The sequence below is a fragment of the Eleutherodactylus coqui genome, chromosome 7 (genome assembly GCF_035609145.1).
Source record: "Eleutherodactylus coqui strain aEleCoq1 chromosome 7, aEleCoq1.hap1, whole genome shotgun sequence".
Classification (NCBI taxonomy): Eukaryota; Metazoa; Chordata; class Amphibia; order Anura; family Eleutherodactylidae; genus Eleutherodactylus; species Eleutherodactylus coqui.
Window position 1 is genome coordinate 131,002,443 of NC_089843.1, and position 27,505 is coordinate 131,029,947.

General features: G+C 44.9%; 1 protein-coding gene across 1 annotated transcript in view; it reads left to right on the plus strand.

The window, feature by feature from the left end:
- FREM3 (FRAS1 related extracellular matrix 3) overlaps nucleotides 1-27,505 on the plus strand; it is an 84,658-nt gene that overhangs the window by 38,494 nt on the left and 18,659 nt on the right. The window contains exons 4-12 of the mRNA XM_066573695.1: nucleotides 67-297; nucleotides 2,082-2,207; nucleotides 12,629-12,880; nucleotides 17,870-18,019; nucleotides 19,082-19,291; nucleotides 19,697-19,894; nucleotides 20,232-20,396; nucleotides 21,613-21,795; nucleotides 25,021-25,151. Coding sequence (XP_066429792.1) covers nucleotides 67-297; nucleotides 2,082-2,207; nucleotides 12,629-12,880; nucleotides 17,870-18,019; nucleotides 19,082-19,291; nucleotides 19,697-19,894; nucleotides 20,232-20,396; nucleotides 21,613-21,795; nucleotides 25,021-25,151 — 1,646 coding nt within the window. The remainder of the gene's footprint in view (nucleotides 1-66; nucleotides 298-2,081; nucleotides 2,208-12,628; nucleotides 12,881-17,869; nucleotides 18,020-19,081; nucleotides 19,292-19,696; nucleotides 19,895-20,231; nucleotides 20,397-21,612; nucleotides 21,796-25,020; nucleotides 25,152-27,505) is intronic.

A 27,505-nucleotide genomic window follows, 5' to 3' on the forward strand; every position in this document is an offset into this window, starting at 1 on the left:
CTTGCATTTCATTCATTGCTTCTTTGAAGGGACAACTCTTCACTGCTTGTGTTCATTCATCTCAAGGTATTAGTACAAAGGATGGAGCAGCAATTGCAGATAAAGACTTTAAAGGAAAAACACAGAAGCAAGTCCAGTTCAATCCGGGTCAAACAACAGCTACATGGAAAGTCAGGATAATAGCTGATGACCAATATGAGGAATCCGAGACTTTCCAGATAATCCTATCTGAACCCGTCATGGCTGCACTTGGATTCCCCAATGAGGCAACTGTTGAGATTGTGGATCCGGCTGATGGTATGTATGCCGATAATATAATGGGGAAATCTGGAAGAAATGACCACATAGCCCATAATAATCAAAGTTTGTTTATTTTTTTTTTTTCTGAAACTGTATTGATGATTTGAAATGGTATACCCAGCCTAACTGTGACCAATTATGTGACCCTAAGGGTGACTACCCACTACATTATTTTTTCACAGCGAAATTCGCAGCGTTTTTTTTTCCTGCAAGGGTCTATGGGACTTGTAATGTTAAAATCGCAATCGCGCAAAATCGCAATTTACAGCGAAATCGCAATTTTGGGCGATCGCAATTTTAACATTACAAGTCCCATAGACCCTTGCAGAAAAAAAAAGCTGCGAAATTTGCAGTGAAAAAAACTGTAGTGGGTAGTCACTCTTAAAGAGAATTTGTTACAAGTGCATACAGCAGTGTTTCCCATCCTTTTCTGCCTTGGGGCACCCCTGGGAAAAGTTTTTTATGGCGCGGCACCCCTACCAAAAGGGGGTGTGGTTAGGGGTGTGGCTAGAGTGTGTTCGGGGCGCGGCTTATTAGAACATAGAATTTTCACCTCCATCCTTATAAAAAGGACAGGCCTGTTTTAAAAAAACAGGGAGGAACGCTGGAGAGCTGGGTGGGCTATTGATATACATTATATTTAAAATCTCACAGCGGAACCCAACCCGCGCCCCTGCAGGGACCAGTGCGGGTCTGACCTTCTCCCGCGGCTCCGGCTTTGTAATGTGCCGGCTGCCGGCCAGCCGGCGCAGGGCAGAGCCGGATCGCCGGGAGTGACATTCCTGTGCGGGCCTCTGCGAGACGCGCACAGAAATAGAACATGCCGCAATTTGTTTTCTGCGGACAAATCGTGGCGGTCTGCATAGGATTGCGTTTTGCAATGCAATCCTATGCAGGCGGGCAGGGGTGGAAATTCTGCGGGCAAAAATACATGCCTTGCAGGTAGAAAAAGTGCAGTAAAATGCACCGACATGTGCGCAAAAAAGGCTTGTTCACAGCGTAAAAAAGCCTTGTTCATAGCGCAAAAACGGTGCGCTAAGGCGTGCACAATTCAGCATATGTCCGTGTAAAGCCGGACTTAAGAGGGTAAGTATCAAGTGCTGGGATAGAAAACTAAAAGTGATTATTAAGAATAAATACTCAGACTGGGTTATCATTACTAGTGAGTTACCACACAGAGGTCAGTATTAAGAATTGTTCTCCTTAATGACCTCATGGAAGAGCTACTACAAAAAATCTGGTGCATTTTAAGACTATCTAGTCTTAAGGTCCATTTACATGCAAAGATGATCGCCTAACTGACAGTTTTGACTGATCATTTTGCATTAGCTACTAATCGGCTAATCAGCCCATTAGTAGCTAACTAGTTTCATTTGCATGTATTTAGAGAACAGCGGGTGGTCTGTTCTCTAAATACACCACTTTTGTTCTCCTGTGGGCAGCAGGATTCATACAATGCTATCAGCGCTGCCCGTGTGGAACACAGCATGTCGTCCCTCTTATCAGGGACAACAGCTTTTATGCTGAGCTGAACTCAGCAATGGACGAAGAATGCACAGTAAGTGCACGACGGGCACACATTTACATGCAACAGCTATCGCTCAAAAGCCGTTGTTTGGACGAATTTTTAGCGATAATCATTGCTTGTAAATCAGCCTTAAGTTTGAACCGTCTACCTATTAGACAGTATTAGTAAATAAGCCCCACTACATACAGTGTTGGACACCAGTGAACAAGATAGACAGGTGTATAACTCTATTATACATTCTGTTTTTCCCTAGAATCTATGGTATACATTCCACAGTCAGAGTATAAAATAGAAGAAGACATTGGAGAACTACTAATTCCTGTTAGACGGTCGGGAGATGTAAATCAAGAACTTATGGTTGTCTGTTCAACGCATCAAGGTAAGTTAATTAACAGCTGACTGTCAGTGCACTTCGGGAATCGTAACCCAGAGGATGTATGTGTGTGTAGCTGCATGAGAGCATTTAGCCAGACATCAAGGCAATGCGTAAATGTGAGCTATGAGTATCTAAAACGTGAGAGCATATGGCCTAACATTAAGGCTATCTGCGAGTGTTTGTTAAAACATCTCTAACATCTTGATGAATCAGCCATACAAAAACAGCTGAGGAAACACGTTGATGAAGGGAGATAGTGTAAACTAAAGGAGTCATATTATTAATAGTCACAATTAGAGATGAGCGAACACCAAAATGTTCGGGTGTTCGTTATTCGGAACGAACTTCCCGTGATGCTCGAGGGTTCGTTTCGAACAACGAACCCCATTGAAGTCAATGGGCGACCAGAGCATTTTTGTATTTCGCTGATGCTCGCTAAGGTTTTCATGTGTGAAAATCTGGGCAATTCAAGAAAGTGATGGGAACGACACAGCAACGGATAGGGCAGGCGAGGGGCTACATGTTGGGCTGCATCTCAAGTTCACAGGTCCCACTATTAAGCCACAATACCGGCAAGAGTGGGCCCCCCCCCCTCCCAACAACTTTTACTTCTGAAAAGCCCTCATTAGCATGGCATACCTTTGCTAAGCACCACACTAGCTACAACAAATCACAATCACTGCCTGGATGACACTCCGCTGCCACTTCTCCTGGGTTACATGCTGACCAACCGCCCCCCCCTCCCCCCCACAGCGCACACCAAAGTGTCCCTGCGCAGCCTTCAGCTGCCCTCATGCCACGCCACACTCATGTCTATTTAGAAGTGCGTCTGCCATGAGGAGGAACCGCAGGCACACACTGCAGAGGTTGGCACGGCTAGGCAGCGACCCTCTTTAAAAGGGGCGGGGCGATAGCCCACAATGCTGTACAGAAGCAATGAGAAATAGAATCCTCTGCCACCGCCATCAGGAGCTGCACACGTAGGCATAGCAATGGGGAACCTATGTGCCACACACTATTCATTCTGTCAAGGTGTCTGCATGCCCCAGTTAGACCGGGCTTTTTAATTCATAGACACAGGCAGGTACAACTCCCTGTTGTGAAGTCCCTGTTGACCCACAGCATGGGTGGGTGCCAGGAAGCCACCGGCGGTACATAGAAATATCCCATTGCATTGCCCAACACAGCTGAGGTAGTAATGTCTTGCGTAATGCAGGTGGGCTTCGGCCCACACTGCATGCCCCAGTCAGACTGGGGTTCTTTAGAAGTGTACAGATGTATTAAAAACTCCGTGTGCACCTACAGCATGGGTGGCTCCCTGGAACCCACCGGCGGTACATAAAAATATCCCATTGCATTGCCCAACACAGCTGAGGTAGTAATGTCGTGCTTAATGCAGGTGGGCTTCGGCCCACACTGCATGCCCCAGTCAGACTGGGGTTCTTTAGAAGTGGACACATGTAGGTTAAACTCCCTGTGGACCCACTGCCTGGGTGGGTGCCAGGAAGCCACCGGCGGTACATAGAAATATCCCATTGCATTGCCCAACACAGCTGAGGTAGTAATGTCGTGCGTAATACAGGTGGGCTTCGGCCCACACTGCATGCCCCAGTCAGACTGGGGTTCTTTAGAAGTGTACAGATGTATTAAAAACTCCGTGTGCACCTACAGCATGGGTGGCTCCCTGGAACCCACCGGCGGTACATAAAAATATCCCATTGCATTGCCCAACACAGCTGAGGTAACGTCAGCTGTAATGCAGGTGGGCTAAAAATTAATTTGATTACACTGTAGGCGAGGGCCCACAAAAATTGCTGTATCAACAGTACTAATGTACATCCCAAAAATTGGCCATGGCCAGCCAAGAGGGCAGGTGAAACCCATTAATCGCTTTGGTTAATGTGGCTTAAGTGGTAACTAGGCCTGGAGGCAGCCCAGTGTAACGAAAAATTGGTTCAAGTTAAAGTTCCAACGCTTTTAAGCGCATTGAAACTTATAAAAATTGTTCAGAAAAATTATTTGAGTGAGCCTTGTGGCCCTAAGAAAAATTGCCCGTTCAGCGTGATTACGTGAGGTTTCAGGAGGAGGAGCAGGAGGAGGAGGAGGAATATTAGACACAGATTGATGAAGCAGAAATGTCCCCGTTTTGGATGGTGAGAGAGAACGTAGCTTCCATCCGCGGATGCAGCCTACGTATTGCTTACGTATCGCTGCTGTCCGCTGGTGGAGAACAGAAGTCTGGCGAAATCCAGCCTTTGTTCATCTTGATGAGTGTTAGCCTGTCGGCACTGTCGGTTGACAAGCGGCTACGCTTATCTGTGATGATTCCCCCAGCCGCACTAAACACCCTCTCTGACAAGACGCTAGCCGCAGGACAAGCAAGCACCTCCAGGGCATACAGCGCTAGTTCAGGCCACGTGTCCAGCTTCGACACCCAGTAGTTGTAGGGGGCAGAGGCATCACCAAGGATGGTCATGCGATCCGCTACGTACTCCCTCACCATCCTTTTACAGTGCTCCCACCGACTCAGCCGTGACTGGGGAGCGGTGGCACAGTCTTGGTGGGGAGCCATAAAGCTGGCCAGGCCCTTAAAGACTGTTGCACTGCCTGGGATGTACATGCTGCTCGATCTACGCACATCCCCTGCTACCTTGCCCTCGGTACTGCGCCTTCTGCCACTAGCGCTGTCGGATGGGAATTTTACCATCAGCTTGTCCGCAAGGGTCCTGTGGTATAGCAACACTCTCGAACCCCTTTCCTCTTCGGGAATCAGAGTGGGCAGGTTATCCTTATACCGTGGATCGAGCAGTGTGTACACCCAGTAATCCGTCGTGGCCAGAATGCGTGCAACGCGAGGGTCACGAGAAAGGCATCCTAACATGAAGTCAGCCATGTGTGCCAGGGTACCTGTACGCAACACATGGCTGTCTTCACTAGGAAGATCACTTTCAGGATCCTCCTCCTCCTCCTCCTCAGGCCATACACGCTGAAAGGATGACAGGCAATCAGCCGGTGTACCGTCAGCAGCGGCCCAAGCTGTCTCTTCCCCCTCCTCCTCATCCTCCTCATGCTCCTCCTCCTCCTCCTGTACGCGCTGAGAAATAGACAGGAGGGTGCCCTGACTATCCAGCGGCATACTGTCTTCCCCCGCCCCCGTTTCCGAGCGCAAAGCAGCTGCCTTTATGGTTTGCAGGGAATTTCTCAAGATGCATAGCAGAGGAATGGTGACGCTAATGATTGTAGCATCGCCGCTCACCACCTGGGTAGACTCCTCAAAATTACCAAGGACATGGCAGATGTCTGCCAACCAGGCCCACTCTTCTGAAAGGAATTGAGGAGGCTGACTCCCACTGCGCCGCCCATGTTGGAGTTGGTATTCGACTATAGCTCTACGTTGTTCATAGAGCCTGGCCAACATGTGGAGCGTAGAGTTCCACCGTGTGGGCACGTCGCACAGCAGTCGGTGCACTGGCAGCTTAAAGTGATGTTGCAGGGTGCGCAGGGTGGCAGCGTCCGTGTGGGACTTGCGAAAATGTGCGCAGAGCCGGCGCGCCTTTACGAGCAGGTCTGACAAGCGTGGGTAGCTTTTCAGAAAGCGCTGAACCACCAAATTAAAGACGTGGGCTAGGCATGGCACGTGCGTGAGGCTGCCGAGCTGCAGAGCCGCCACCAGGTTACGGCCGTTGTCACACACGACCATGCCCGGTTGGAGGCTCAGCGGCGCAAGCCAGCGGTCGGTCTGCTGTGTCAGACCCTGCAGCAGTTCGTGGGCCGTGTGCCTCTTATCGCCTAAGCTGAGTAGTTTCAGCACGGCCTGCTGACGCTTGCCCACCGCTGTGCTGCCACACCGCGCGACACCGACTGCTGGCGACATGCTGCTGCTAACACATCTTGATTGCGAGACAGAGGAGGAGGAGGAGGAGGGTGCTTTAGTGGAGGAAGCATACACCTCCGCAGATACCACCACCGAGCTGGGGCCCGCAATTCTGGGGGTGGGTAGGACATGAGCGGTCCCAGGCTCTGACTCTGTCCCAGCCTCCACTAAATTCACCCAATGTGCCGTCAGGGAGATGTAGTGGCCCTGCCCGCCTGTGCTTGTCCACGTGTCCGTTGTTAAGTGGACCTTGGCAGTAACCGCGTTGGTGAGGGCGCGTACAATGTTGCGGGAGACGTGGTCGTGCAGGGCTGGGACGGCACATCGGGAAAAGTAGTGGCGACTGGGAACTGAGTAGCGCGGGGCCGCCGCCTCCATGATACTTTTGAAGGACTCCGTTTCCACAACCCTATACGGAAGCATCTCAAGGCTGATGAATTTTGCTATGCGGACGGTTAACGTTTGAGCGTGCGGGTGCGTGGCGGCGTACTTGCGCTTGCGCTCCAACAGTTGCGCAAGCGACGGCTGGACGGTGCGCTGAACTACACTGCTGGATGGGGCCGAGGACAGCGGAGGTGAGGGTGTGGGTGCAGGCCAGGAGACGGTAGTGCCTGTGTCCTGAGAGGGGGGTTGCATCTCAGTGGCAGGTTGGGGCACAGGGGGAGAGGCAGGGGTGCAAACCGGAGGCGCTGAACGGCCTTCGTCCCACCTTGCGGGGTGCTTGGCCATCATATGTCTGCGCATGGTGGTGGTGGTGAGGCTGTTGGTGTTGGCTCCCCGGCTGAGCTTTGCGCGACAAAGGTTGCACACCACTGTTCGTCGGTCGTCAGGCGTCTCTGTGAAAAACTGCCAGACCTTAGAGCACCTCGGCCTCTGCAGGGTGGCATGGCGCGAGGGGGCGCTTTGGGAAACACTTGGTGGATTATTCGGTCTGGCCCTGCCTCTACCCCTGGCCACCGCACTGCCTCTTGCAACCTGCCCTGCTGATGCCCTTGACTCCCCCTCTGAAGACCTGTTCTCCTGAGTAAGCGTTGCACACCAGGTGGGGTCAGTCACCTCATCGTCCTGCTGCTCTTCCTCCGAATCCTCTGTGCGCTGCTCCCTCGGACTTACTGCCCTTACTACTACCTCACTGCAAGACAACTGTGTCTGATCGTCATCGTCCTCCTCACCCACAGAAAGTTGTTGAGACAGTTGGCGGAAGTCCCCAGCCTCTTCCCCCGGACCCCGGGAACTTTCGAATGGTTGGGCATCAGTGACGATAAACTCCTCTGGTGGGAGAGGAACCGCTGCTGCCCAATCTAAGCAGGGGCCCGAGAACAGTTCCTGGGAGTGTTCCCGCTCCTGAGTAGGTGTCATTGTAGTGGAGTGAGGAGGCTGGGAGGAAGGAGGAGCAGCAGACAGAGGATTCGGATTTGCAGCAGTGGACGGCGCAGAACTGCGGGTAGACGATAGGTTGCTCGAAGCACTTTCTGCCATCCAGGACAGGACCTGCTCACACTGCTCATTTTCTAATAACCGTCTCCCGCATGGACCCATTAATTGGGCGATGAATGTGGGGACACCAGAAACGTGCCTCTCTCCTAATCGCGCAGCAGTCGGCTGCGACACACCTGGATCAGGAGCTCGGCCTGTGCCCACACCCTGACTTGGCCCTCCGCGTCCTCGGCCGCGTCCACGTCCTCTAGGCCTACCCCTACCCCTCAGCATGCTGTATTACCAGTGATTTGATTTCACAGGCAGCTAATAAATTGGCGCAAGACTGCAGGCCAAATATAATTTTTTCCCTTTTTTGAAAACGAAAGGCCCCACTGCCTCTAGTGAATGTATAATCTAAGTTTAATAACTGTGCTGTTTTCCTGCTAATGTGTCACAGAACGTGAGGGTAGCAGAGTTATTAACTGTGGCAGAGCAGGTATTTTTTTTCCCAATTAAGGAAAGCAAATGGCGAAGCCAGGAGTAAAACGTAGCTGGGTGCGTCTGATTTTTACAGGTTGCACACGCAGCCGACACGTGTCCACCGCCCTTAGGACGGACAGAGGCAGGACAAATAGAATTATTTTCCGTTTTTTTGCACCAAAAGGCAGCACTGCGTATATTCTATGAACATGAGAAGTTTAATAACTGTGCTGTTTTCCTGCTAGTGTGTCACAGAACGTGAGGGTAGCAGAGTTATTAACTGTGGCAGAGCAGGTATTTTTTTTCCCAATTAAGGAAAGCAAATGGTGAAGCCAGGAGTAAAACGTAGCTGGGTGCGTCTGATTTTTACAGGTTGCACACGCAGCCGACACGTGTCCACCGCCCTTAGGACGGACAGAGGCAGGACAAATAGAATTATTTTCCGTTTTTTTGCACCAAAAGGCAGCACTGCGTATATTCTATGAACATGAGACGTTTAATAACTGTGCTGTTTTCCTGCTAATGTGTCACAGAACGTGAGGGTAGCAGAGTTATTAACTGAGGCAGAGCAGGTATTTTTTTTCCCAATTAAGGAAAGCAAATGGCGAAGCCAGGAGTAAAACGTAGCTGGGTGCGTCTGATTTTTACAGGTTGCACACGCAGCCGACACGTGTCCACCGCCCTTAGGACGGACAGAGGCAGGACAAATAGAATTATTTTCCGTTTTTTTGCACCAAAAGGCAGCACTGCATATATTCTATGAACATGAGAAGTTTAATAACTGTGCTGTTTTCCTGCTAATGTGTCACAGAACGTGAGGGTAGCAGAGTTATTAACTGTGGCAGAGCAGGTATTTTTTTTCCCAATTAAGGAAAGCAAATGGCGAAGCCAGCAGTAAAGCGTAGCTGGGTGCGTATGATTTAGCAATGTTTTTCACGCAGCTCACACGTGTCCACCGCCCGTAAGGACGGACAGAGGCTGGACAAATAGATTTGTTTTCACTTGTTTTTCCACCAAAAGGCAGCACTGCGTATATTCAATGAACATGAGAAGTTTAATAACTGTGCTGTGTCCCTGCTAATGTGTCACAGAACGTGAGGGTAGCAGAGTTATTATAACTCTGGCAGAGCAGGTATTTTTTTTCCCAATTAAGGAAAGCAAATGGCGAAGCCAGCAGTAAAGCGTAGCTGGGTGCGTATGATTTAGCAATGTTTTTCACGCAGCTCACACGTGTCCACCGCCCGTAAGGACGGACAGAGGCTGGACAAATAGATTTGTTTTCACTTGTTTTTCCACCAAAAGGCAGCACTGCGTATATTCTATGAATAATAACTGTGTTGTGGCCCTGCCTATACAATTCTTTCCCTGCAGTATCAATGGAGGGTGCAATGCTCTGCAGAGGCGATTTTGAGAAGCAAAAAAAAATGCAGCACAGCTAACAGCAGCCTGGACAGTACTGCACACGGTTAAATATGGCCCTAGAAAGGACCGTTGAGGTTCTTGAAGGCTACACTCACTCCTAACACTCTCCCTGCCTATGCAGCACTTCTGTCCCTAATGCCGGGTGCAACGCTCTGCAGAGCCGATTTTGAGAAAAAAAAAAATTGCCACTGCTAACAGCAGCCAACACACAGCTATCAGTGGCCCTAATAAGGACCTTTGGGGGGTCTTGAAGCCTACACTAACTACCAATTCTTTCCCTACAGCAGCTCCGGTACAAACAGCACTGTCCCTCATCTAACTCACACGGCATCTGAGGCGAACCGCGGGAGGGGCCGACTTTTATGTTCGGGTGACACCTGATCTTCCCAGCCACTCACAGCAGGGGGGTGGTATAGGGCTTGAACGTCACAGGGGGAAGTTGTAATGCCTTCCCTGTCTTTCAATTGGCCAGAAAAGCGCGCTAACGTCTCAGGGAAGGAAGTGAAAGTAACCAGAACACCGCATGGTGTTCGTTACGAATAACGAACATCCCGAACACCCTAATATTCGCACGAATATCAAGCTCGGACGAACGCGTTCGCTCATCTCTAGTCACAATGCAATGATAAGGCAATGACAGCAGTAGCTAGTAGAGAATTGAGCCATATATCAACTATTGATTCATTATCCTACTGGAAGGCTGGCAACTCTTCTCTAACATAGGAATATCATAGACCTGAGAGGGGTAGATAAAGGTCATGAGTATAGTTTTATTATAGACAAGTGAATCATTTATGCTTGATAAGTAATTGTTTCAAGATACAGAATGGAGTGACAGTGAGGGGGCATCTATATTTAGGATTTTAATGGGAATGTCAACCTGGATAGCCACAATACATACCCTTAACAAATTGAGACACGATATAAAGTGGCTTCCATCACATCGTGATAACCACTGGCCTATTCTTTATTGATGAGTCCCATTTAAGGACATTGTCTCCATAATCTGTGTCTACACAGGCTGACTGAAGGCTGTCAATTTCTGTGTCATAGTGGAGACCTAAGTATGTGGCACAGTAGCTGCGGGGAACTGGGAAAGGTGAATATGCAACTGTTTATTATTTTTAAACATGGAAGGCAGGATTTTTTTTTATTCAACTTTGACATCCTCTTTAAAGACATAACCACTCCTTTCCCCTATAAATAGAACCCCCTTGTCCCTTTTAAATTAATGCAGCCTCCCTGTGCCCCTTTAAATATGAATTCCAGGACTTTTTCTTATTTTTGTTATTGATGACTAACAAGTCATCAACAGACGATTGGCAGGGACCCACCACTTGGATTCCTGCCAATCAGATGATTCTGGTGAAAGCCTATGCTGTAGCTGTCTCATCCCTACAGTTAAAGTAAAAGCTTTTATTTTCCAGGAAACCAATCAACCAGTTGATTCCCTGGGCTGCTGTCACTGTGGTCAGGAAAAAGTAAGGTCTGACCATAATGCAGTGGCCTGGGTTGGTATTGTGCAACGTCCCGCAGAGATCAAGACACAAGGCCCACACTGAGGAGCTTGCCGGGGTAGAGATGGCACTTGTCACGGTGGCTCTACCAGACTCCTACCAGAGGGATGCATGTAGCCTCGGCCAAGGTACTGCTAGGCCCTTTTCCAGGCAACCCTGGGACAGCAGTTACCTGTATAGATGTGTAGTGGACTGAAGAAGTTGTCCCTTGTGACGCCACCGTTCCTTCTCACTGTTGATTCGTTAGCGGTAGAAACAATAAAGTCCACACACTATTATGCTTCAATACCTCAATCACTGGGAACGGGCACCGACTGGAACTTTACTTCTTAGAATACTAAACTTCACATGCCAGTGCAGGAATGACAGTTAGGCAAGGTCAGGGAGGAGAACGCAGGATGACACCGGACCTTCAGGCTAAGTTATCTGTAAGGTTCCGCTCCTGGAAAGGGAACACTCCTGAGGAGGATGAGGGAAGAGAACACTCCACTGACACTTACTTGTACTCTGTAGCATGAACACTGCATGACAGACTCCTTTCTTCTCTTACGCCTTACAGATGGTTCCTGGAATTGGGGACCTCAGGATACCTCTCTTCTGCTTCCATCCCTTCACCACATGAGGGTTGAAGGTACTCCCATGTGGCCGGCACTCTCATTCCTCTCAGAACCATTGAAGCAGATGGATTCAGCTGAAGACCCACACCTAACTCTCAATCATTCATATTTATATCATTCAATACCATGTGACTAGAAAACTTGTTACATTTTTCAGACATATCCCTGCTAGAGATGAGCGAACATACTTGTTTAGGGCAATTACTCGATCGAGCATCGCTTTTTTCGAGTAACTGCCTAATCAGGCGAAAAGATTCGGGGGGCGCCGGGGGTGAACGGGGGGTTACAAGGGGAGTGGGGGGGGAGAGAGAGAGCTCCCCCCTGTTCCCCACTGCTACCCCCGCTCCACCCTGCCGCCCCCGGCGCCCCCCGAATCATTTCGCCCGAGTAGGCGATCGAGTAATTGCCCTAAACGAGTGCGTTTGCTCATCTATACTCCCTGCCACTTGCAGATCTTAACCACTTACACCCTGCAGCTGTGCAATACACATAACTGAAGACAAGACACTTTGCACAGTGCATCGACATTGAAGACATGACATGTGTAACAATTCTGGAGGGGCCAGATATATAGACTTCAATTACAGGCACAGTTCCCATTAAATTCAATAGTAACTGTGCTGCAATACCATCCCAGACAGTTGCACTTTGATCAGCACTTTCTGTTTTCTTGGCTGACCATAGCGACAGCAACACCAGGAGTCAACAAATTGGTCAGGATCCCAGTGGCAGGTCCCTGTCGGTCATCAAATGCAGCAATAAAAAAAAGCCCAGGAGTATCCCTATAAAGTAATAAAGCCCCACTTGTGCCCCTATGAAGAAATAGAGGCCATCTGTGTCTCTTTAATGCTAGGGGCCCCCATGTTCTTTTTGAAAGTACTAGAGCCCCCTATGCCCTTATTTCTTTGTCAGTGGTGATATCTCTTCAAATGTACTCCATGTTTAGTAATCAAGAGTCATATTGACTTCCTATCCCACAAGTGGTCAGTCAAGGGGTAGGAGTGAAAAATTACAAGTCCCTTCTGTCCTTCTGTAACCTTCTATCTTTAAAATTTTCAGTAGTTACTAAATTTCTCTTTTTTTGCATTTATTTAGACTCAGCGACAGGCACTATCCCATCATCAGTTTTATCGTATTCTGATTACATCACCCGGCCAGACGACCACACCAGCATAATTCGGTTTGAAAAAGACGAAAAAGAGAAAAATTGCCGTATTATCATAATTGATGACTCTCTGTATGAAGAAGATGAGATCTTCAACGTCACTCTCAGCATGCCAATGGGTGGACGAGTAGGAGAGGAATTCTCCAGTGTGAAAGTGGTTATTCTGGCAGATACAGATGATGGTAAGAGAAACTGGAAGCCTGATATCCAATGAATATAATGCAGTATGTATATATAATGTAGGCCATTTAATGTACACAAAATAAACTTGTATAAGAGCACAACAACTGTTATTTGTAAATGCTATAAAATGCCATTATAAAAGGTCCAAGGGGTTACTGACTTACTATTCAACGGTAGTTCTCTTAGCTATTGTCTTAAGAAGAAAAAGGAATATATGGATAGAACAGAAAAAACATGTCCAATTATGTCTATGTATGATTTAGGATAGTTTTCCCTTCCAGTTCAGGTATACATTTTTATACTGAGTACTGTAAAGGGTATACTGCTACAATGTGGATCACCAGGATGTAACTGCAAACCTATGGGTAAATGGCTACATCCTGTTGTAACATTGTAGATTTGTTGCAGTATAAGGGCGCAAAATAAAGTGAGATGAACCCATTGAAATCACCAGGGTCTATTTTCCTATAATCACGAGTATCATGCTCATGTTAAAACATGTTAAAACCCGAAAGCGCTAACCTCAGGAGTGTGGCTAAAGGCCCATATAGACACAACAATTATCGCTCAAAATTCACTCAAAAGCCATCTTTTAAGCAATAATCGTTGTGTGTAAATGTGCCCATCTTTCAGTTTTCTGCCAAACGATGGATTTCAGTTCGGCTTGAAATCCGTTGTCAGCAGAACAGCTGATAAGTAGGACCGCATGCTGTGCTCTGCCTAGGGAGCGCTGATAACAGCTAATTGCATTGTCTCAGCTGTTCTCAGCTGTCAGCCTCGCCAGCAGAACAAAATGAATTTATTCAGAGAACAGTGGGTGGTCCTCTGAATAAATTCAGCTACAGGCAGCTCACACTCTACTAATTGGTACTAATAGGCATTAGTACCAATTAGTAGATTATGCAAAATGATAGCTCAAAAGCCATCTTTTGAGCGATCATCTTTGTGCCTAAATGCAAGGTCTTGTTCACAACTTATTTGCGCAGGGAAGGAGGTTTGATTAGGTAGATTTGCATGCGTATCGGCGCATGGTACTGTATTTTGTGTGGACGCAGGGCCAGCTCACATGCGCACAAAACACCCCTCCTATGATTTCAAAAGCTATTTAGTCTAGTGAGGTCCAGATGTGTTCTTTTTTCCCACTGAATTGTGCAGCGCATTGCGCAATCGCGTGGGTATTGAGTGCACATTTGCGCACCTACCATAGACTTCTATGAAGTCCTCGGTTCACAATTTCACAGGAAAGTAGAGCAAGTCCTATTTTTTTGTGCATGCATTTCGTGCATCAATGGGTTCTATTGCATGGGCAACTTTTGCGTGTGCAAAAAAGCAAGCGAACGATCATCTGAAACCACCCTCATAGAAATAATTTAAACATGACTTCCACTGGATTAGATGAATGTATGAAACATCCCACCCATAACGCATGGATGCCATGGGGAAATAATTCTCTTTAAGCTGCCAATTACATGGTGGAGGAAGCAGACTAGTGCCATTGTTTAACCATTGTATTCTTTAGCGATCTAGGACCTAGTCTTTTCCATATCCTTTAAGGCAGCACAAGAAGCACCTGGGCATGGGAACATGATCTCATGAATTGTTGCACTAATCATAAATTTCCTGCTCATGCTGTAACCTATGCACACGATCAATGTACAAAGACTTGAAGGGCAGGGAAATAGAAAAGCTTTACTTCCCTCGTAGATACAACAAAGGTAAGCTTTCTTAGGCTGATTTCTCAGCCTCCTTTGAGGATTAGTGTAAAGGGTCCTTTTTCAGAAACAACAAGGTATAATGAGAACATGGGGAGATGGTTGATATCACTAAGGCAGGAGGATTAATAAGTGGGAAAGGAGTATCAGCGTCAAGACTGAATAAATAGTAGTTGGAAGCATGGTATGTATTTACTACCATAATGATCTGTAAATAACCAGAAAGATGGACATCGATGTGCAGAAGAGACAAATTGGTTACACTTATTAAAGTAAAACATATTGGGGGAAGTTAAGAAAACTTGTACAAGGAAAAGCTGGAAGAGTTGCCCATTAAAAACTAATTCCTGCTCTCCTTTTTCAAAGACTTTTTGGAGAATATAGACAGCAATCTCATTGGCTCCGTGGTCAACGCCTCAACTTTTCTTTTGCACCAACTTTGATATCCATTATAAAATTAAGGGCACCAATAAGTCTGGCTGATTTAGCCCAAGTGAGGAAAAGCCTAGCTAAAATTTTGCCATATATATATATTAGTCATGCCATGAAAAAAGAATTAAATTACTGTATTTTTAAGAATTCTTCTGGTTTGGAAGTAGTTTATTTAATATACTTAACTGCATAAAGAATCCTTTATCAGCAGTCTTTAAAATAGTATAGTACAGCTTATTTTACACCATTAGTAATAAAACTGGATATTTGAGACTTCATTTTTAATGTTTTCTCACATTTTGTGTCCCTAAACCGGAGGTAATCTTATACATATATAATGAAACTTCAATGTTAGTCATTTCCAACTTTTTTCTACTGTGGGGAAACCCTGCAAACCGTCTAGCCTCTTCTGGGGAAACGATATACTGCAGCTGTCTCATCCCAACACGCAGAGTTGAAGTTTAAAGGCAGAATCGGGAATGGTCGGTAAAGCTGTTTACTGGTAACACAACTTGTAACAGTCTAGTAACAATTGACATCCACTGGCAATACACTTAGTGTAAAAGAAGACGTGGTGTTACAGGGAGGAAACATGGGATGACAGAGGGACTTTCACAGGCCAAGTTACCTGCGTATTTCGGTTCCAGGACACCTTTCACGAACACTCGACAAGTCTCTACTGGTACATACTCATGGAACAGAAACATACACTTTAGCGCTGCATGGTGGGGACTCGCAATTAATTGTGGCTTCTCTTTCTCTTAATCCTCCAGGTAGGGAAGAAGAAGGGATCCATAATACTCACAGGCTTTCCCTTTAACTTAAAATGGGTTTTCCCACTTAAAAAAAAATTTTACAGCTGGGCATGGCATAAAATAACAAAAGAGGCAATACTCAACTCTCTTCAGTTCCCCTGGGAAGCCACTCCGGCTCCCGGTCTGTATGTCTGATAAATGTCAGGTGACTACTGAAGCCAATCAGAGACCACAGCTTTATCACACGTTCTCCTGGCATTAGTGTCACATTCTGGGAAAACCGATTTAAAATAAAAGTATTTGCACTGTTTTTCCAAGCTGCTTCATGGGGCTTGCACATCTCATAGTATTTTGAAGCAAACTTGCATTACTGTTTTTGGGAAGAGTTTAATCATACATTAATCTGTAAGGTTAATTTATGAAGAGCATGATGAAATCCAGAAGCATCAGCACTGAGGTGCTAGAGGTGTTTGCATAAGTACAAATAAGAGCACTGAGAGGAAGACCAGGGCTAAGTGAGCATGGTACTATTACATATATGTGTTGGCAGAACAAGGAAAGAGAAAAAGGACGCATGAGAACTAATTAGTAGAATGCAATTTCCTTGCATTTGCGCCTAAGAACTATTGTTTGATTGATCAATATTCTTGTTTAGTATCAAATGTCAACATGTTTAACAGAGTGTGTCCAGAACTAGGAAAATGCTCTGCTGTGTTTGGTATTGCCACTCATGACCATTCAAGTGACTAGAGCTAAACTGCAATACCAAAAACTATCCATGGGGTGATGTGGCCCTCTTTCTGGGATAAGAACTTTTCTTCTAGTCCTGGAAAAACACCTTTAAAATTAATATATTATGAGCAAATTTGCATGTATGGACTTCTCTTTTCTCTGAGCTGGTGGGTGGAGACTAGCTGCTATTATCAGTGATCATTAATATGGAGGACACTAGAGAAGTACTAAGTAGTGAGCCTGTAACATCAGTAGCTGTAAATTACTTTACTGTTGCAGCCATGTCTGCATTTGGGACTCCCCCCCCCCCCCCCCCCCACACACACACACACACACACCGACTATCTATAGATTTCTAAGAGCACTATGAGTCATCACCCCACCACCACCACACTTCCTGTGTTCCATCCTGTTGTCTCCGTTACTTGGAGAGGTTTGCTTTGACAACAGGTAGTGGACAGCAAATATGAAGGAAGGGAAACTTCTAGATCTCAACACTTTAGATGGAATTCCCCCAACTTCTTACCTTTCCAAATTAGTTGTGACAACATAGAACCAAGGCTGCCTTCACATATTAAATATATGTTGGCCAAATCCAAGAATTTCAGTGGAACCAGTGAGGGGGTCTGTCTATTCCCTCGTAGCAGATGTTTGGAGAAAGAAGGATCACCCATGTTGGATTTCTACATGTTTGATCATTTGGTCTCACAGGAGCTGGCATCAGCAGTGTCCGGTAGCGGCTTATTTCCCTCTCCCCATGAAGAACACATGCACACTTACCTGATCATTCATGTGTTTGTGGTGTGAGAGACTACATGTTAGCTATCTAAAGGCGGCTTCAGACAACCGTATGCGGAATTGTGCAGTGAACAAGGCTGAGGAGGTAGATTTGGGCACGTGTATCGTCACATAGTACTTCCCTTTTTGCGCACGCAGGGCCTGTTCACATGCGCTTGCAAATCACCCCTGCCTTGATTTAAAAGACTATTTAATCTAATGAGGTCCAAATGTGTTCTGTTTTTCACTGAATTGCGTAGCGTTTTGCCCATGTTACTGTTTTTTGCGTGCACATTTGCGCACCTTCCATAGACGTATATGTGCGCTTTTGCTGCACAATACACAGAGAGATAGAGCAGGACCTATTTTTTTTGCGCGTGCAAAAATCGTTCATGAGAACGAACCCATTAGCATGTATTTTACATGCGCAAATATGGTCGTCCGAAGCCAACCTAAGCTGTATGGCCACCTTTAGTTTATAATGCTACATGGAAACTTGTGTCTTTTGGTTCATGCATATACATTTAGTGGATGAGTGATATTCTAAAAAAAAAGTAACAATTCTATTTCTTGTTCTTAGAGCCAGCCTTCTACTTTGCCGACACTGATTATCTTGTGGATGAAAGTGCTGGATATGTAGAAGTTCGAGTCTGGAGAACGGGAACAGATCTCTCCAAAGCCGCTACAGTCACTGTACGATCCAGGAAAACAGAACCACTGTCTGCAGATGGTGAGAAGGGTGAAAGTACTGTCTGGTTTGAAAAGTGAATAAAGTAAAGGTTATCTGTTGGCAAAACATGCTGATATACATTAAAATTGCATATCAAGCAATGTACTGATATAAATCTACACTTATTGTCAAAAACAATCCATTCCCTAAAAGGAGTTTTTGGAATACAAAGAAAACGTTCTGTGCGATTGTGACATTGAAATAAGTGAGTGATACAATACCAGAGCAAAAGGATCATTTATTGCTGAAAACATGAGGGGAGGCTCTAGTACCCTGTTGGCCCGCCTCCAGTTTGGATGCAAGATGTGCTACGGGCGGGCATAGAAGCTCTAGTTCCCAGTTGGGCCGCCTTTAGCTTGGATGCAAGATGTGATACGGCCGGGCATGGAGGCTCTAGTACCCTGTTGTACCACCTCCTGTTTGGATGCAAGATGTGATTTGGGTGGGCATAGAAGCTCTAGTACCCAGTTGGGCCGCCTTTAGCTTGGATGCAAGATGTGATACGGGCGGGCATGGAGGCTCTAGTACCCTGTTATATCGCCTCCAGTTTGGAAGCAAGATGTGATACGGGTGGTGTGAAATCTCTTCAAATGCATTGTAGAGGCGTCTAGTGGTCAACAAGCTCTACACAAGCTGAAAACAAGCTCCACTACACACAAGGATCCTCCGAGAGTCTTTTATAATCGATGGGTGGAACCACTTTTAGGGCCACAGGTGGCAAGACCATTTATCTAATCACACCACAACTCTAATCATTTGCATATCAGCCTGAGATGTAACTGCATGCCAAGTTTTGCAGCAAAACAACAACTCCTTCTAGAGGCTGGATTTTTTTGACAATGAATGTATTATTTTAAGGCATGATAGCAGAATACAAAGTCTGGCAGCAGAATACAACCCTGTGTTTATTGCATCCTGTATTCTTTATGGTGTAATAGACTGGTGATATGTTCCCAAGAAACTGTAGGGCATTCGTTATTTTTGCAATGTCCATTCCTAGCTATCAGAATCAGTATTACCACATTGCTTTCTTTACTGAACCATGTTTCTTTTATTATACAGCTGGAACAGATTATGTTGGCATTAGTAGAAATCTTGACTTTGCCCCTGGTGTCAACATGCAAAGTTTTCGCGTGACCATTCTTGATGACTTGGGCCAACCTGCTTTAGAAGGTCTTGAAAAGTTTGAACTAGTTCTTCGTATGCCTGTAAACGCTGTACTTGGAGAGCCAAGCAAAACCATTGTCACAATCAATGACACCATCTCTGATTGTAAGTTGTACTGTATGTCATTAAGTAGGCTGTTCTGTATAGTGCTGTAAAGAGTAACCATTACATGAGTATATAATTACTATTGTTATTCTAGTGTATTATAACTAAGTTTTTACAAGACCTTTTTTATGAGCATGAAGAATGTCAAATCTGTAGCGAGGAGCAAGGACATCCACATATGGAGTAATATGTAGATGGGATTGTTCTTTACTACACATATGATGATCATAATACTTGTACATACCAATATATAGCATGATGCTCTGAGTATATACAATTATATGGATATGGATGAAATAAAAGAGCACATCTTGTGATCAAACTTTACAACACAGTCCGCATCATTAGTATCTAATGCATTTACACTGCAATTCAGGTAAATTCCTAATAATGTATTACTTGCAGTGCCCAAGGTGCAGTTCAAGGAGCAGGTATACATTGTGAATGAGAAGGATAAGCAGGTATCAGCTATCATTTACCGAAGTGGTGACGTTAGCCAAAAGTCGTCAGTACGATGCTACACCCGCCAGGGCTCTGCACAGGTTACACTGGACTATGAAGAAAGGCCGAATACTGAAGACTCTTTGGTAGTATTTCTCCCAGGTACTGTTCTATAAGGGTATTTGTTGTATCTGAGTTGTCTTGTCAGTAGTGTTTTACTGGTTCACACGTAAAGCAGGGGCGTAACTATAGTGGATGCAGGGGATACGGTTGCACCCAGGCCCAGGAGCCCTAAGGGGCCCAAAAGGCCTTTCTTCTCCATATAGGGAGCCCAGTACTATGAATAAAGCATTATAGTTGTGGCCCAGGAGCTTCAAGTTACGCCTCTGACGTAAAGCATTTAAAGCAGTGTTCTTATAAATATAAGAATCTTTATTTGCATTGTGCCAACTTATTCTGAAGCGCTATGTCATAAATCAATGTAATCTTACTTCCTCAGGGGAGATTGAGAAGCCGTGTATGGTGACACTAACGGATGATACAATCTATGAAGAGGAAGAAGAATTCAGACTACTTCTTGGAATGCCCAAAAGTGACTCACATTTTGGAGCTGCTCTTGGAGATCAAAAGGAAACACTGATGAAGATAAAAGATGTGGAAGATAGTGAGTTACTCATTTTCTCTGCACTGGTTGTTTGCCTCGGGCTTACTGTATCACTGTGTCAATTGATCATTTATGGAAATTATGAACATAAACTGACAATTTATATTGAGTTTCCTTATTATTGCATCCTGGAAAGCAGCATATCTATAACAGATACTTTGATTTATAAGATGGATATACAAAGATATGTAGCTATGCATGAAAACAAGTCATTCATTTTACTCCATTCTGAGTGTTAGTATAAATACACACTAGTTTCGGAAAATTTACACACCAAATCTGCCAAAATCTGGACAGAAATCCAAACTAACGAATTGGCAACAAATAGATTTCATTGCAGCTGTAGTTTGGATTTTAAGTTCCCTATTGATATCAATTGAGAAAAACCGATAATAAGCGAACAATCCATTGCCTAAATTCGTATGCTGCAGGTTGAAAAATCTGTACCACAGGTCAATTTCTGCGCTGAAAATTTCTGTGCTGAAACTTTGCTGGTCGTGTATTCTACTGTGAATTTTCCAAGTATAGATCTACACAGAAAATCCATCTAGTGTGCATTTACCCTAAGGCAACCTACAATGGGCGAGCGCGACATTGGGCTGAGAAACTCTGCCCAATATCATGCTCGTGAACGTGCATTCTGATCCGTCTCACAACGCACAAATCTCACGTAAGCTTCTCAGCTATGTTAAAGCAGCCTCGGGGGGCATTCACACATTACAGATGTGGTATGGAGTTTCCATAGTCTGTTGTGGATTTTATTTCAGATCTGCAGCAGATTTTCAATTGGGAAGGTGAACTCTAATGTGGATCAGCGTCAAAATCCACATTGAGAGCGGCTTCGCATGAGAGCATTTGCACTGGGTTCATTCTCACTTTCGCTTTTGCACCTGCATTTCACACGCTCAAAAAAACCCAAACATGACATGCTCTATTTTGGTGCACATTTGTCCATGAGTCTATGGAGATGCACAAATGCACACCTGATCCTAGCGCAATTGTGCAATGAACTGCGCCTTTGACAGGGACATCGAAAACACCAGGGACTAATTAGGCTGCACAGCCTTTGTTGTCCATAAAAAGCTTACCTCCAGAATATGAAATTGGACACAAGTGCAGTGCTGACGTTCAACACATAATGTTGTGAATAAGCCATTTTACTGCGTCTTATTTGTTACAATGCATTCCCTCCTCTAACGTATATGCATTTTCACAGAACCCATTATTAGATTTTCCGAAGTAAAATATAGTGTTAAAGAGCCTCAGGAATTAGGAGAACTTGGTGTTGTGAAGATCCCCATATTACGTGTTGGTGACAGTTCCAAAGTGTCCATTGTAAGAGTTCATACAAAGGATGGATCAGCCACTTCTGGTGAAGACTACAATCCATTATCTGAAGGTAAGATATTTATATATTGAACTTGTATATTTATATCAAGGGGGGTTGATATTACTCATGTCTGGAAAATTGACCAGATTTCATCAATGTTGTCATACTGAATGAAGCCCACCCTAAGCTGATCTTCATTCGAATGAAGAAGTCTAATGTTCAGAAACCAAAGCTATTAAACTAAGTCCAGTCATATATCAAAAGGGTATTGCAATTTTAACTAATAAGACATAAAAAAACAAAAAAAAACTTACTATTTTCCAATATGCCTTCATCAATTCTTCATTGTTTTGCTTGCTATGATTCAAAAGAAACATTCATTGTTAATCCTCCGGTACACTGATGGGGGGCAGTAACCCCAAAACAGCTGTATGTACATGGAATCTGCCTTGGCTCACATCCCTAGTCATATTGCAGGGCTTGTTAAGAGGTTGAATATTGACTCATAGGGTAGCGACCATTCCAATAGGTGGCGTTGTGGAGAATTATTCCATCATTCATTTGCATTGTTTTATCCAGAAGATATAAATCTGTCCTGGAAATGGACAGACACACAGCTCTAGTAGTGATTATAGTTACAGTATGTGTATTGGAGCCATGTCTTGTAGCCAGCAGAACTCACATATGTCCATCAGATGATCAGAATAGATTTTTGTCCACTGAAGATAAACAACAAATTTGGCATTGAATGACTTCAAGGGGAAATCGTGAAAACTGTAAGGAATTGACACAAAAAGTATAATGTAACTTTTCCTTATACAAAGAATAACATTTGTTTGCTCAAACTGGAGTACCAGTTCCTGTTCCTTAGAATCACTCACATTAAGGTTGGGATATCGAAAACCGATATATCGAAATATCGATATATCGCTAATGCTTTGGCGATACTTTTCATTGATATTGTTATGTCCGATATATTGGTAGCATCGATAGTTTAAGGTGATATAATATTGATTTTTGTAAAGAAGGAACGTGTCTTGTGGTCCGGTGACCATATTTTCTTTCTTTAGATTCTGCCCTTCCCTTTGTGTCAGTACAGGATGTAGTTTTGCTCTAGGCGAAAAGAATTTATAAACAAGTTCTAGAAACTTTTGGAAAGTGTGAGGTGACTCTTTGCCACCAATAAGGTTTGCTCCAGGCAAACGACTTTAAGAAATAGTGGGATCTTCGGCCCCTTCTCCACATGTTCTGAACAGGCTCTGAACGCTTGCGTCTAACGCAATGGCTTTGGGCAATGCTTTCTAAATGAAAGCATTTCCACATGCAGATGGAGGGCTGCGCTGAACCCACGAAGGTCGCGTCCAGAAAAGGAGACCCGACATGTTATGCGTTTAGTGTCTAACACAAACGCAGTGCCCATAGAAAAGATAGGAGACCCCTGCCACCCCAGGTCGTTTAGGAGACCATCCTTTTAAAATATGGAGGGAAATATGTCAACCCTACTCCGATTTGTACCAGCTTGGTAGAAAATATCTTTCTGTAGTTGCTACTTCGGTCCCTGCAAAAAGAATGTTTTTAAAAGCTGGTGAAATTATGTTTGTTTGAAGGAGCATTGTGAAGGGAAAGCATGTGAGAAAATGAATATTTCTTGGCTCATTAGATAACGATTATTGGGGCCAATGATAAAAAAACTTATTTTCACATACCTAATTATAATTATATGTTTCATCTGTAATTTTTTTTTTCATGTGAAACGTTAATATATCTTCATGATGTTATTAATAGTTAGAAGGTAATAATAAATTCAGCAGTTTAAAGTTTTAAAAGAAAACTATAATTTTTCTTGTTGATTGTGTTGCTTTATTACTCCTAGACCTGTTTTATTTTTATCCAGCATTTTAAAAAGTCATTATATCGAAATATTGTTAGTTTTCCACCGATATTTTACAATAATCAATAGTTTGTTCAGCGATAGTCGATACCATCGGCTATCGATATTTTTGTGTCGATGTCCCAACCTTAACTCATATGGATCGAGCACTACATTTTAAAGAGATTTTCCGGGAGTCCAATATTGATGGTCTTTCGTTAAGATAGGTCTTTAATATCAGATCAGTGAGGGCCCAACCAGCTCATTATAAACTGTAGGAGTGCAATAAATAGAATAGCCTGCAGAGGGCGATAGTCAGGCATTCTGGCACTGGAGAAATTGAGAAATCACCTATGGGTGTGGCAGGAAGTGAGATAAAAGAATCAGTTCCTGCTACACTCAGGGCATAAAGTGCCAGCTCAGCAGAGGTGAGGTGCTGCAGGCTGGTGGTCCAAGGTAGACCAGCAAAGGCCCGAGTCCAACAGGGACGACAACCCTGGATTCATACCTCTGTAGGTGCAAGGAAGCAAAGGCCTGAGTCTGACAGGGATGACAACCCTGGACTCACAGCCAGGTGAGGTGCACATGGACTTTGTATTACATGCAGCATATGCTTGATGTATCGTGAAATAAAACTGGCGAGCGCCAGACTTAAAGAAATCCAAGTGTCTGGAGTATTTTCAATATGCTTGGTGCCCATTCCCGACAGAGAGGTCGTCAATCCACAGGCGAGGATCCCACTTGCCACAACACCCACTGATCAGCTAACTGAATGAAGCTCTGGCTATGTCTGTTATTGTAGTCCACTGCAGCTCAGTCCCATTTCAGTGAGCTTATCAGTGGAGTGTCTTGAGTTGGTCTGCATCAGTCTTATATGGATAACCTATTTTCAGTATAGGTCATCATTATTGCAGTTCTGAAAAATCCTTAAGTCTGAAACTGTAATGCAGTTCAACATTCATGATTAGTTTTGTGGACAAATTCATTGGATTAATTTACTACTAGACTTTTATTAAAAGGGTATTCTCAGCTAAGAGAACAACATAGACCTATCTCACTATGCCCGAGTGGCTGCCACATCCAGTCTTTGAGGGGTGGCCAGATTTTCATAGAAGAGAATGGAAGTTAATCTACACTGCTTTTGTAACTTTTGAGATGTGAAAACTTTGTAGCTCAGTGTGCTATGCTGTTTACATAACTCCCATTTACTTCCATGGTGGTTATGGAAACGGCTAAGACCAGGGTGCTCGGCTGTTTCAATAAATCTGGCCACCTCTGTCAGCCTTGATGTTGCTGCTAGCAGGAAACAGTGAGAATACCCTGTTAAGTTATATGGTCAAATAGTTAAATCCATGATTTTAGATGCCTTAGTGTTTTTTTAGGATTACCTTCTCTGGATGGTCATTGTATTTTTCTTTCCACAGATGTTGAGTTTAAAGAAGGGGACACAGAGCATTTTGTTGAATTAGAAATACTATATGATGGCCAAAGAGAAATGCGGGAAGCTTTCACAATTCATTTGAAACCAGATGATAACATGGTGGCTGAAACCCAGGTATGAAGCTTGCAATTTTTCTGTAGCGAAAGTTGATTATTGAAATAAAGAGGAACACTATTTAAAAATTTTAATACGAGGGGAACATTACCAGGAACCCTTTCTAATCCTGAGAACACAGGCTTCTTGTATCAGCATTCAGTTCTAACACCGGGTGTCACAGTCCATAGATCTGTGTTTAGAAGTTCAAGCTAGTTTAAGGTAACCAGATTTTCCCAGGGTCAAAGCGGGACAGAGGACTGCGGTCAGGGAAGGGGCTTATCACGACTTATGATTTTACCTCCGTCGTTATAAAAAATATAGATCCGGTTCAAAAAAAGGCTGGGATTAAATTCCGCAGCATTTCTGCATCCAAAAAGCAGTCAAAATCTGTGCTATTTGTGTGGATTTTGACTGAAAATCAGCTGCGTATTCGCAGTTGATTTCATACTATGCGGTGTTCCCCCTCACCTCCTCCAAAGGCTTCCTGCTCTCAGCACTCCCTGCTTCTGGTTCCCAGTGGCCTGTAGTGGCCTCACCTGACTGGTGGCGCCCCACCTGACCAGGCTGCTGGGAACCGGAAACTGGGGAGCATTGACAGTGGGAAGCCCTCGGAGGAGGCGAGGGGGAGCACTGCTGCATATCTGCAGCTGATTTCTAGTCAAAATCTGCACCAATGGTACAGATTTTGAATGTTCTTTTACATGCGAAATTTGCAGCAGAAATTTACGCTGTGGACATTTCTGCAGCATTTCTGACAGCTTGAGGTACCCTGCTATTTGCAGAGTGGCCTCACTAGTAATAGTGACCTCCACAGTGACCCCAGTAGTATTATCGCTCCCCTATACTAGCCCCAGCAATAATAGTAACCCCCACAGAAGCCACAGCAATAATAGTAACCCCCACAGAAGCCCTAACAATAATAGTAATCCCCACAGTATCCCCAGCAATAATAGTAACCTTAACAGAAGCCCCAGCAATAATAGTGACCCCCACAGAAGCCCCAGCAATAATAGTGACCCCCACAGAAGTCCCAGCAATAGTAGTGACCCCCACAGTATCACCAGCAATAATAGTAACCCCCACAGAAGCCCCGGCAATAATAGTAACCCCACAGAAGCTCTAATAATAATAGTAATCCCCACAATATCCCCAGCAATAGTAGTAACTCCCACAGAAGCCCCAGCAATAATAGTGCCCCCCACAGAAGTCCCAGCAATAGTAGTGACCACCACAGTATCCCCAGCAATAATAGTAACCCCCACCGAAGCCCCAGCAATAATAGTAATGCCCACAGAAGCCCAAGCAATAATGTAGTAACCTGGACTGGCACTACAGGATAAAAGTACTTTACCTGTAAGTTAAGGGCAACTGTTCTAACTACCAGTGCATTTAACAAAGTGTAGTTAGGCTGCACTTCATTTAATAAGAAGAGAGAGTCGGAAAACTAAAGAGTTAAGTTTATTTAGGCACCGTCGTAAATCAGTTAAGCTGTGACAAGCCCCTGGAGTTAGGGAAAAAGGTGGGGGTTCCAGCTTATTTTGTATTGATAAACAGTGTTAGAAGATGGAAGTAAAGGGAAGTAGGCAATATGGAGTAAGACAATGAAGAGCAATAGTAGTGACCTCCACAGTATCCCCAGCAATAATAGAAACCCCACATTAGCTGCAGCAATAGCAGTGACCCCCACAGAATCCCCAGCAATAATATTGATCCCCACAGAAGCTCAAGCAATAATAGTGACCCCCCACAGAAGCCCCAACAATAATAGTGAACCCCACAAAAGCTCCAGCAATAGTAGTGACCCCCACAGAAGCCCCAGCAATAGTAGTGATACCCCACAGAAGCCCCGGCAATAGAAGTAACCCCCACAGTATCCCCAGTAATAATAGTGACCCCCACAGTATCCCCAGCAATAGTACTGACCCCCACAGAAGCCTTAGCAATAGTAGTGACCCCCACAGAAGCCCAAGCAATAGTAGTGACCCTGTAGAAGCCCCAGCAATAGTAGTGACCCCCAACAGAAGTCCAAGCAATAATAGTGACCCCCACAGTATCCCCAGTAATAGTAGTGATCCCCACAGTATCCCCAGCAATAGTAGTGACCCCCACAGAAGCCCTAGTAATATTGGTGATCCCAACAGAAGCCCCATAGTATTAGTGCTCCCCTATACTCACCCCAGCAATAATAGTGACCCCCACAGTGACCCATAGTATTAGTTCTCCGCTGTACTAGCCCAGTGAACCCCACAGTGACCCATATACTTACCCTCCTCCTGTTCTTCACAGCGCCGATGATCCTCTCAGCGCTGCTGCTGGTGGGTGGAAGTTTGTTCGCCCGCAGCAGCATCTCCTCCCCTCTGCTATCATCTCCT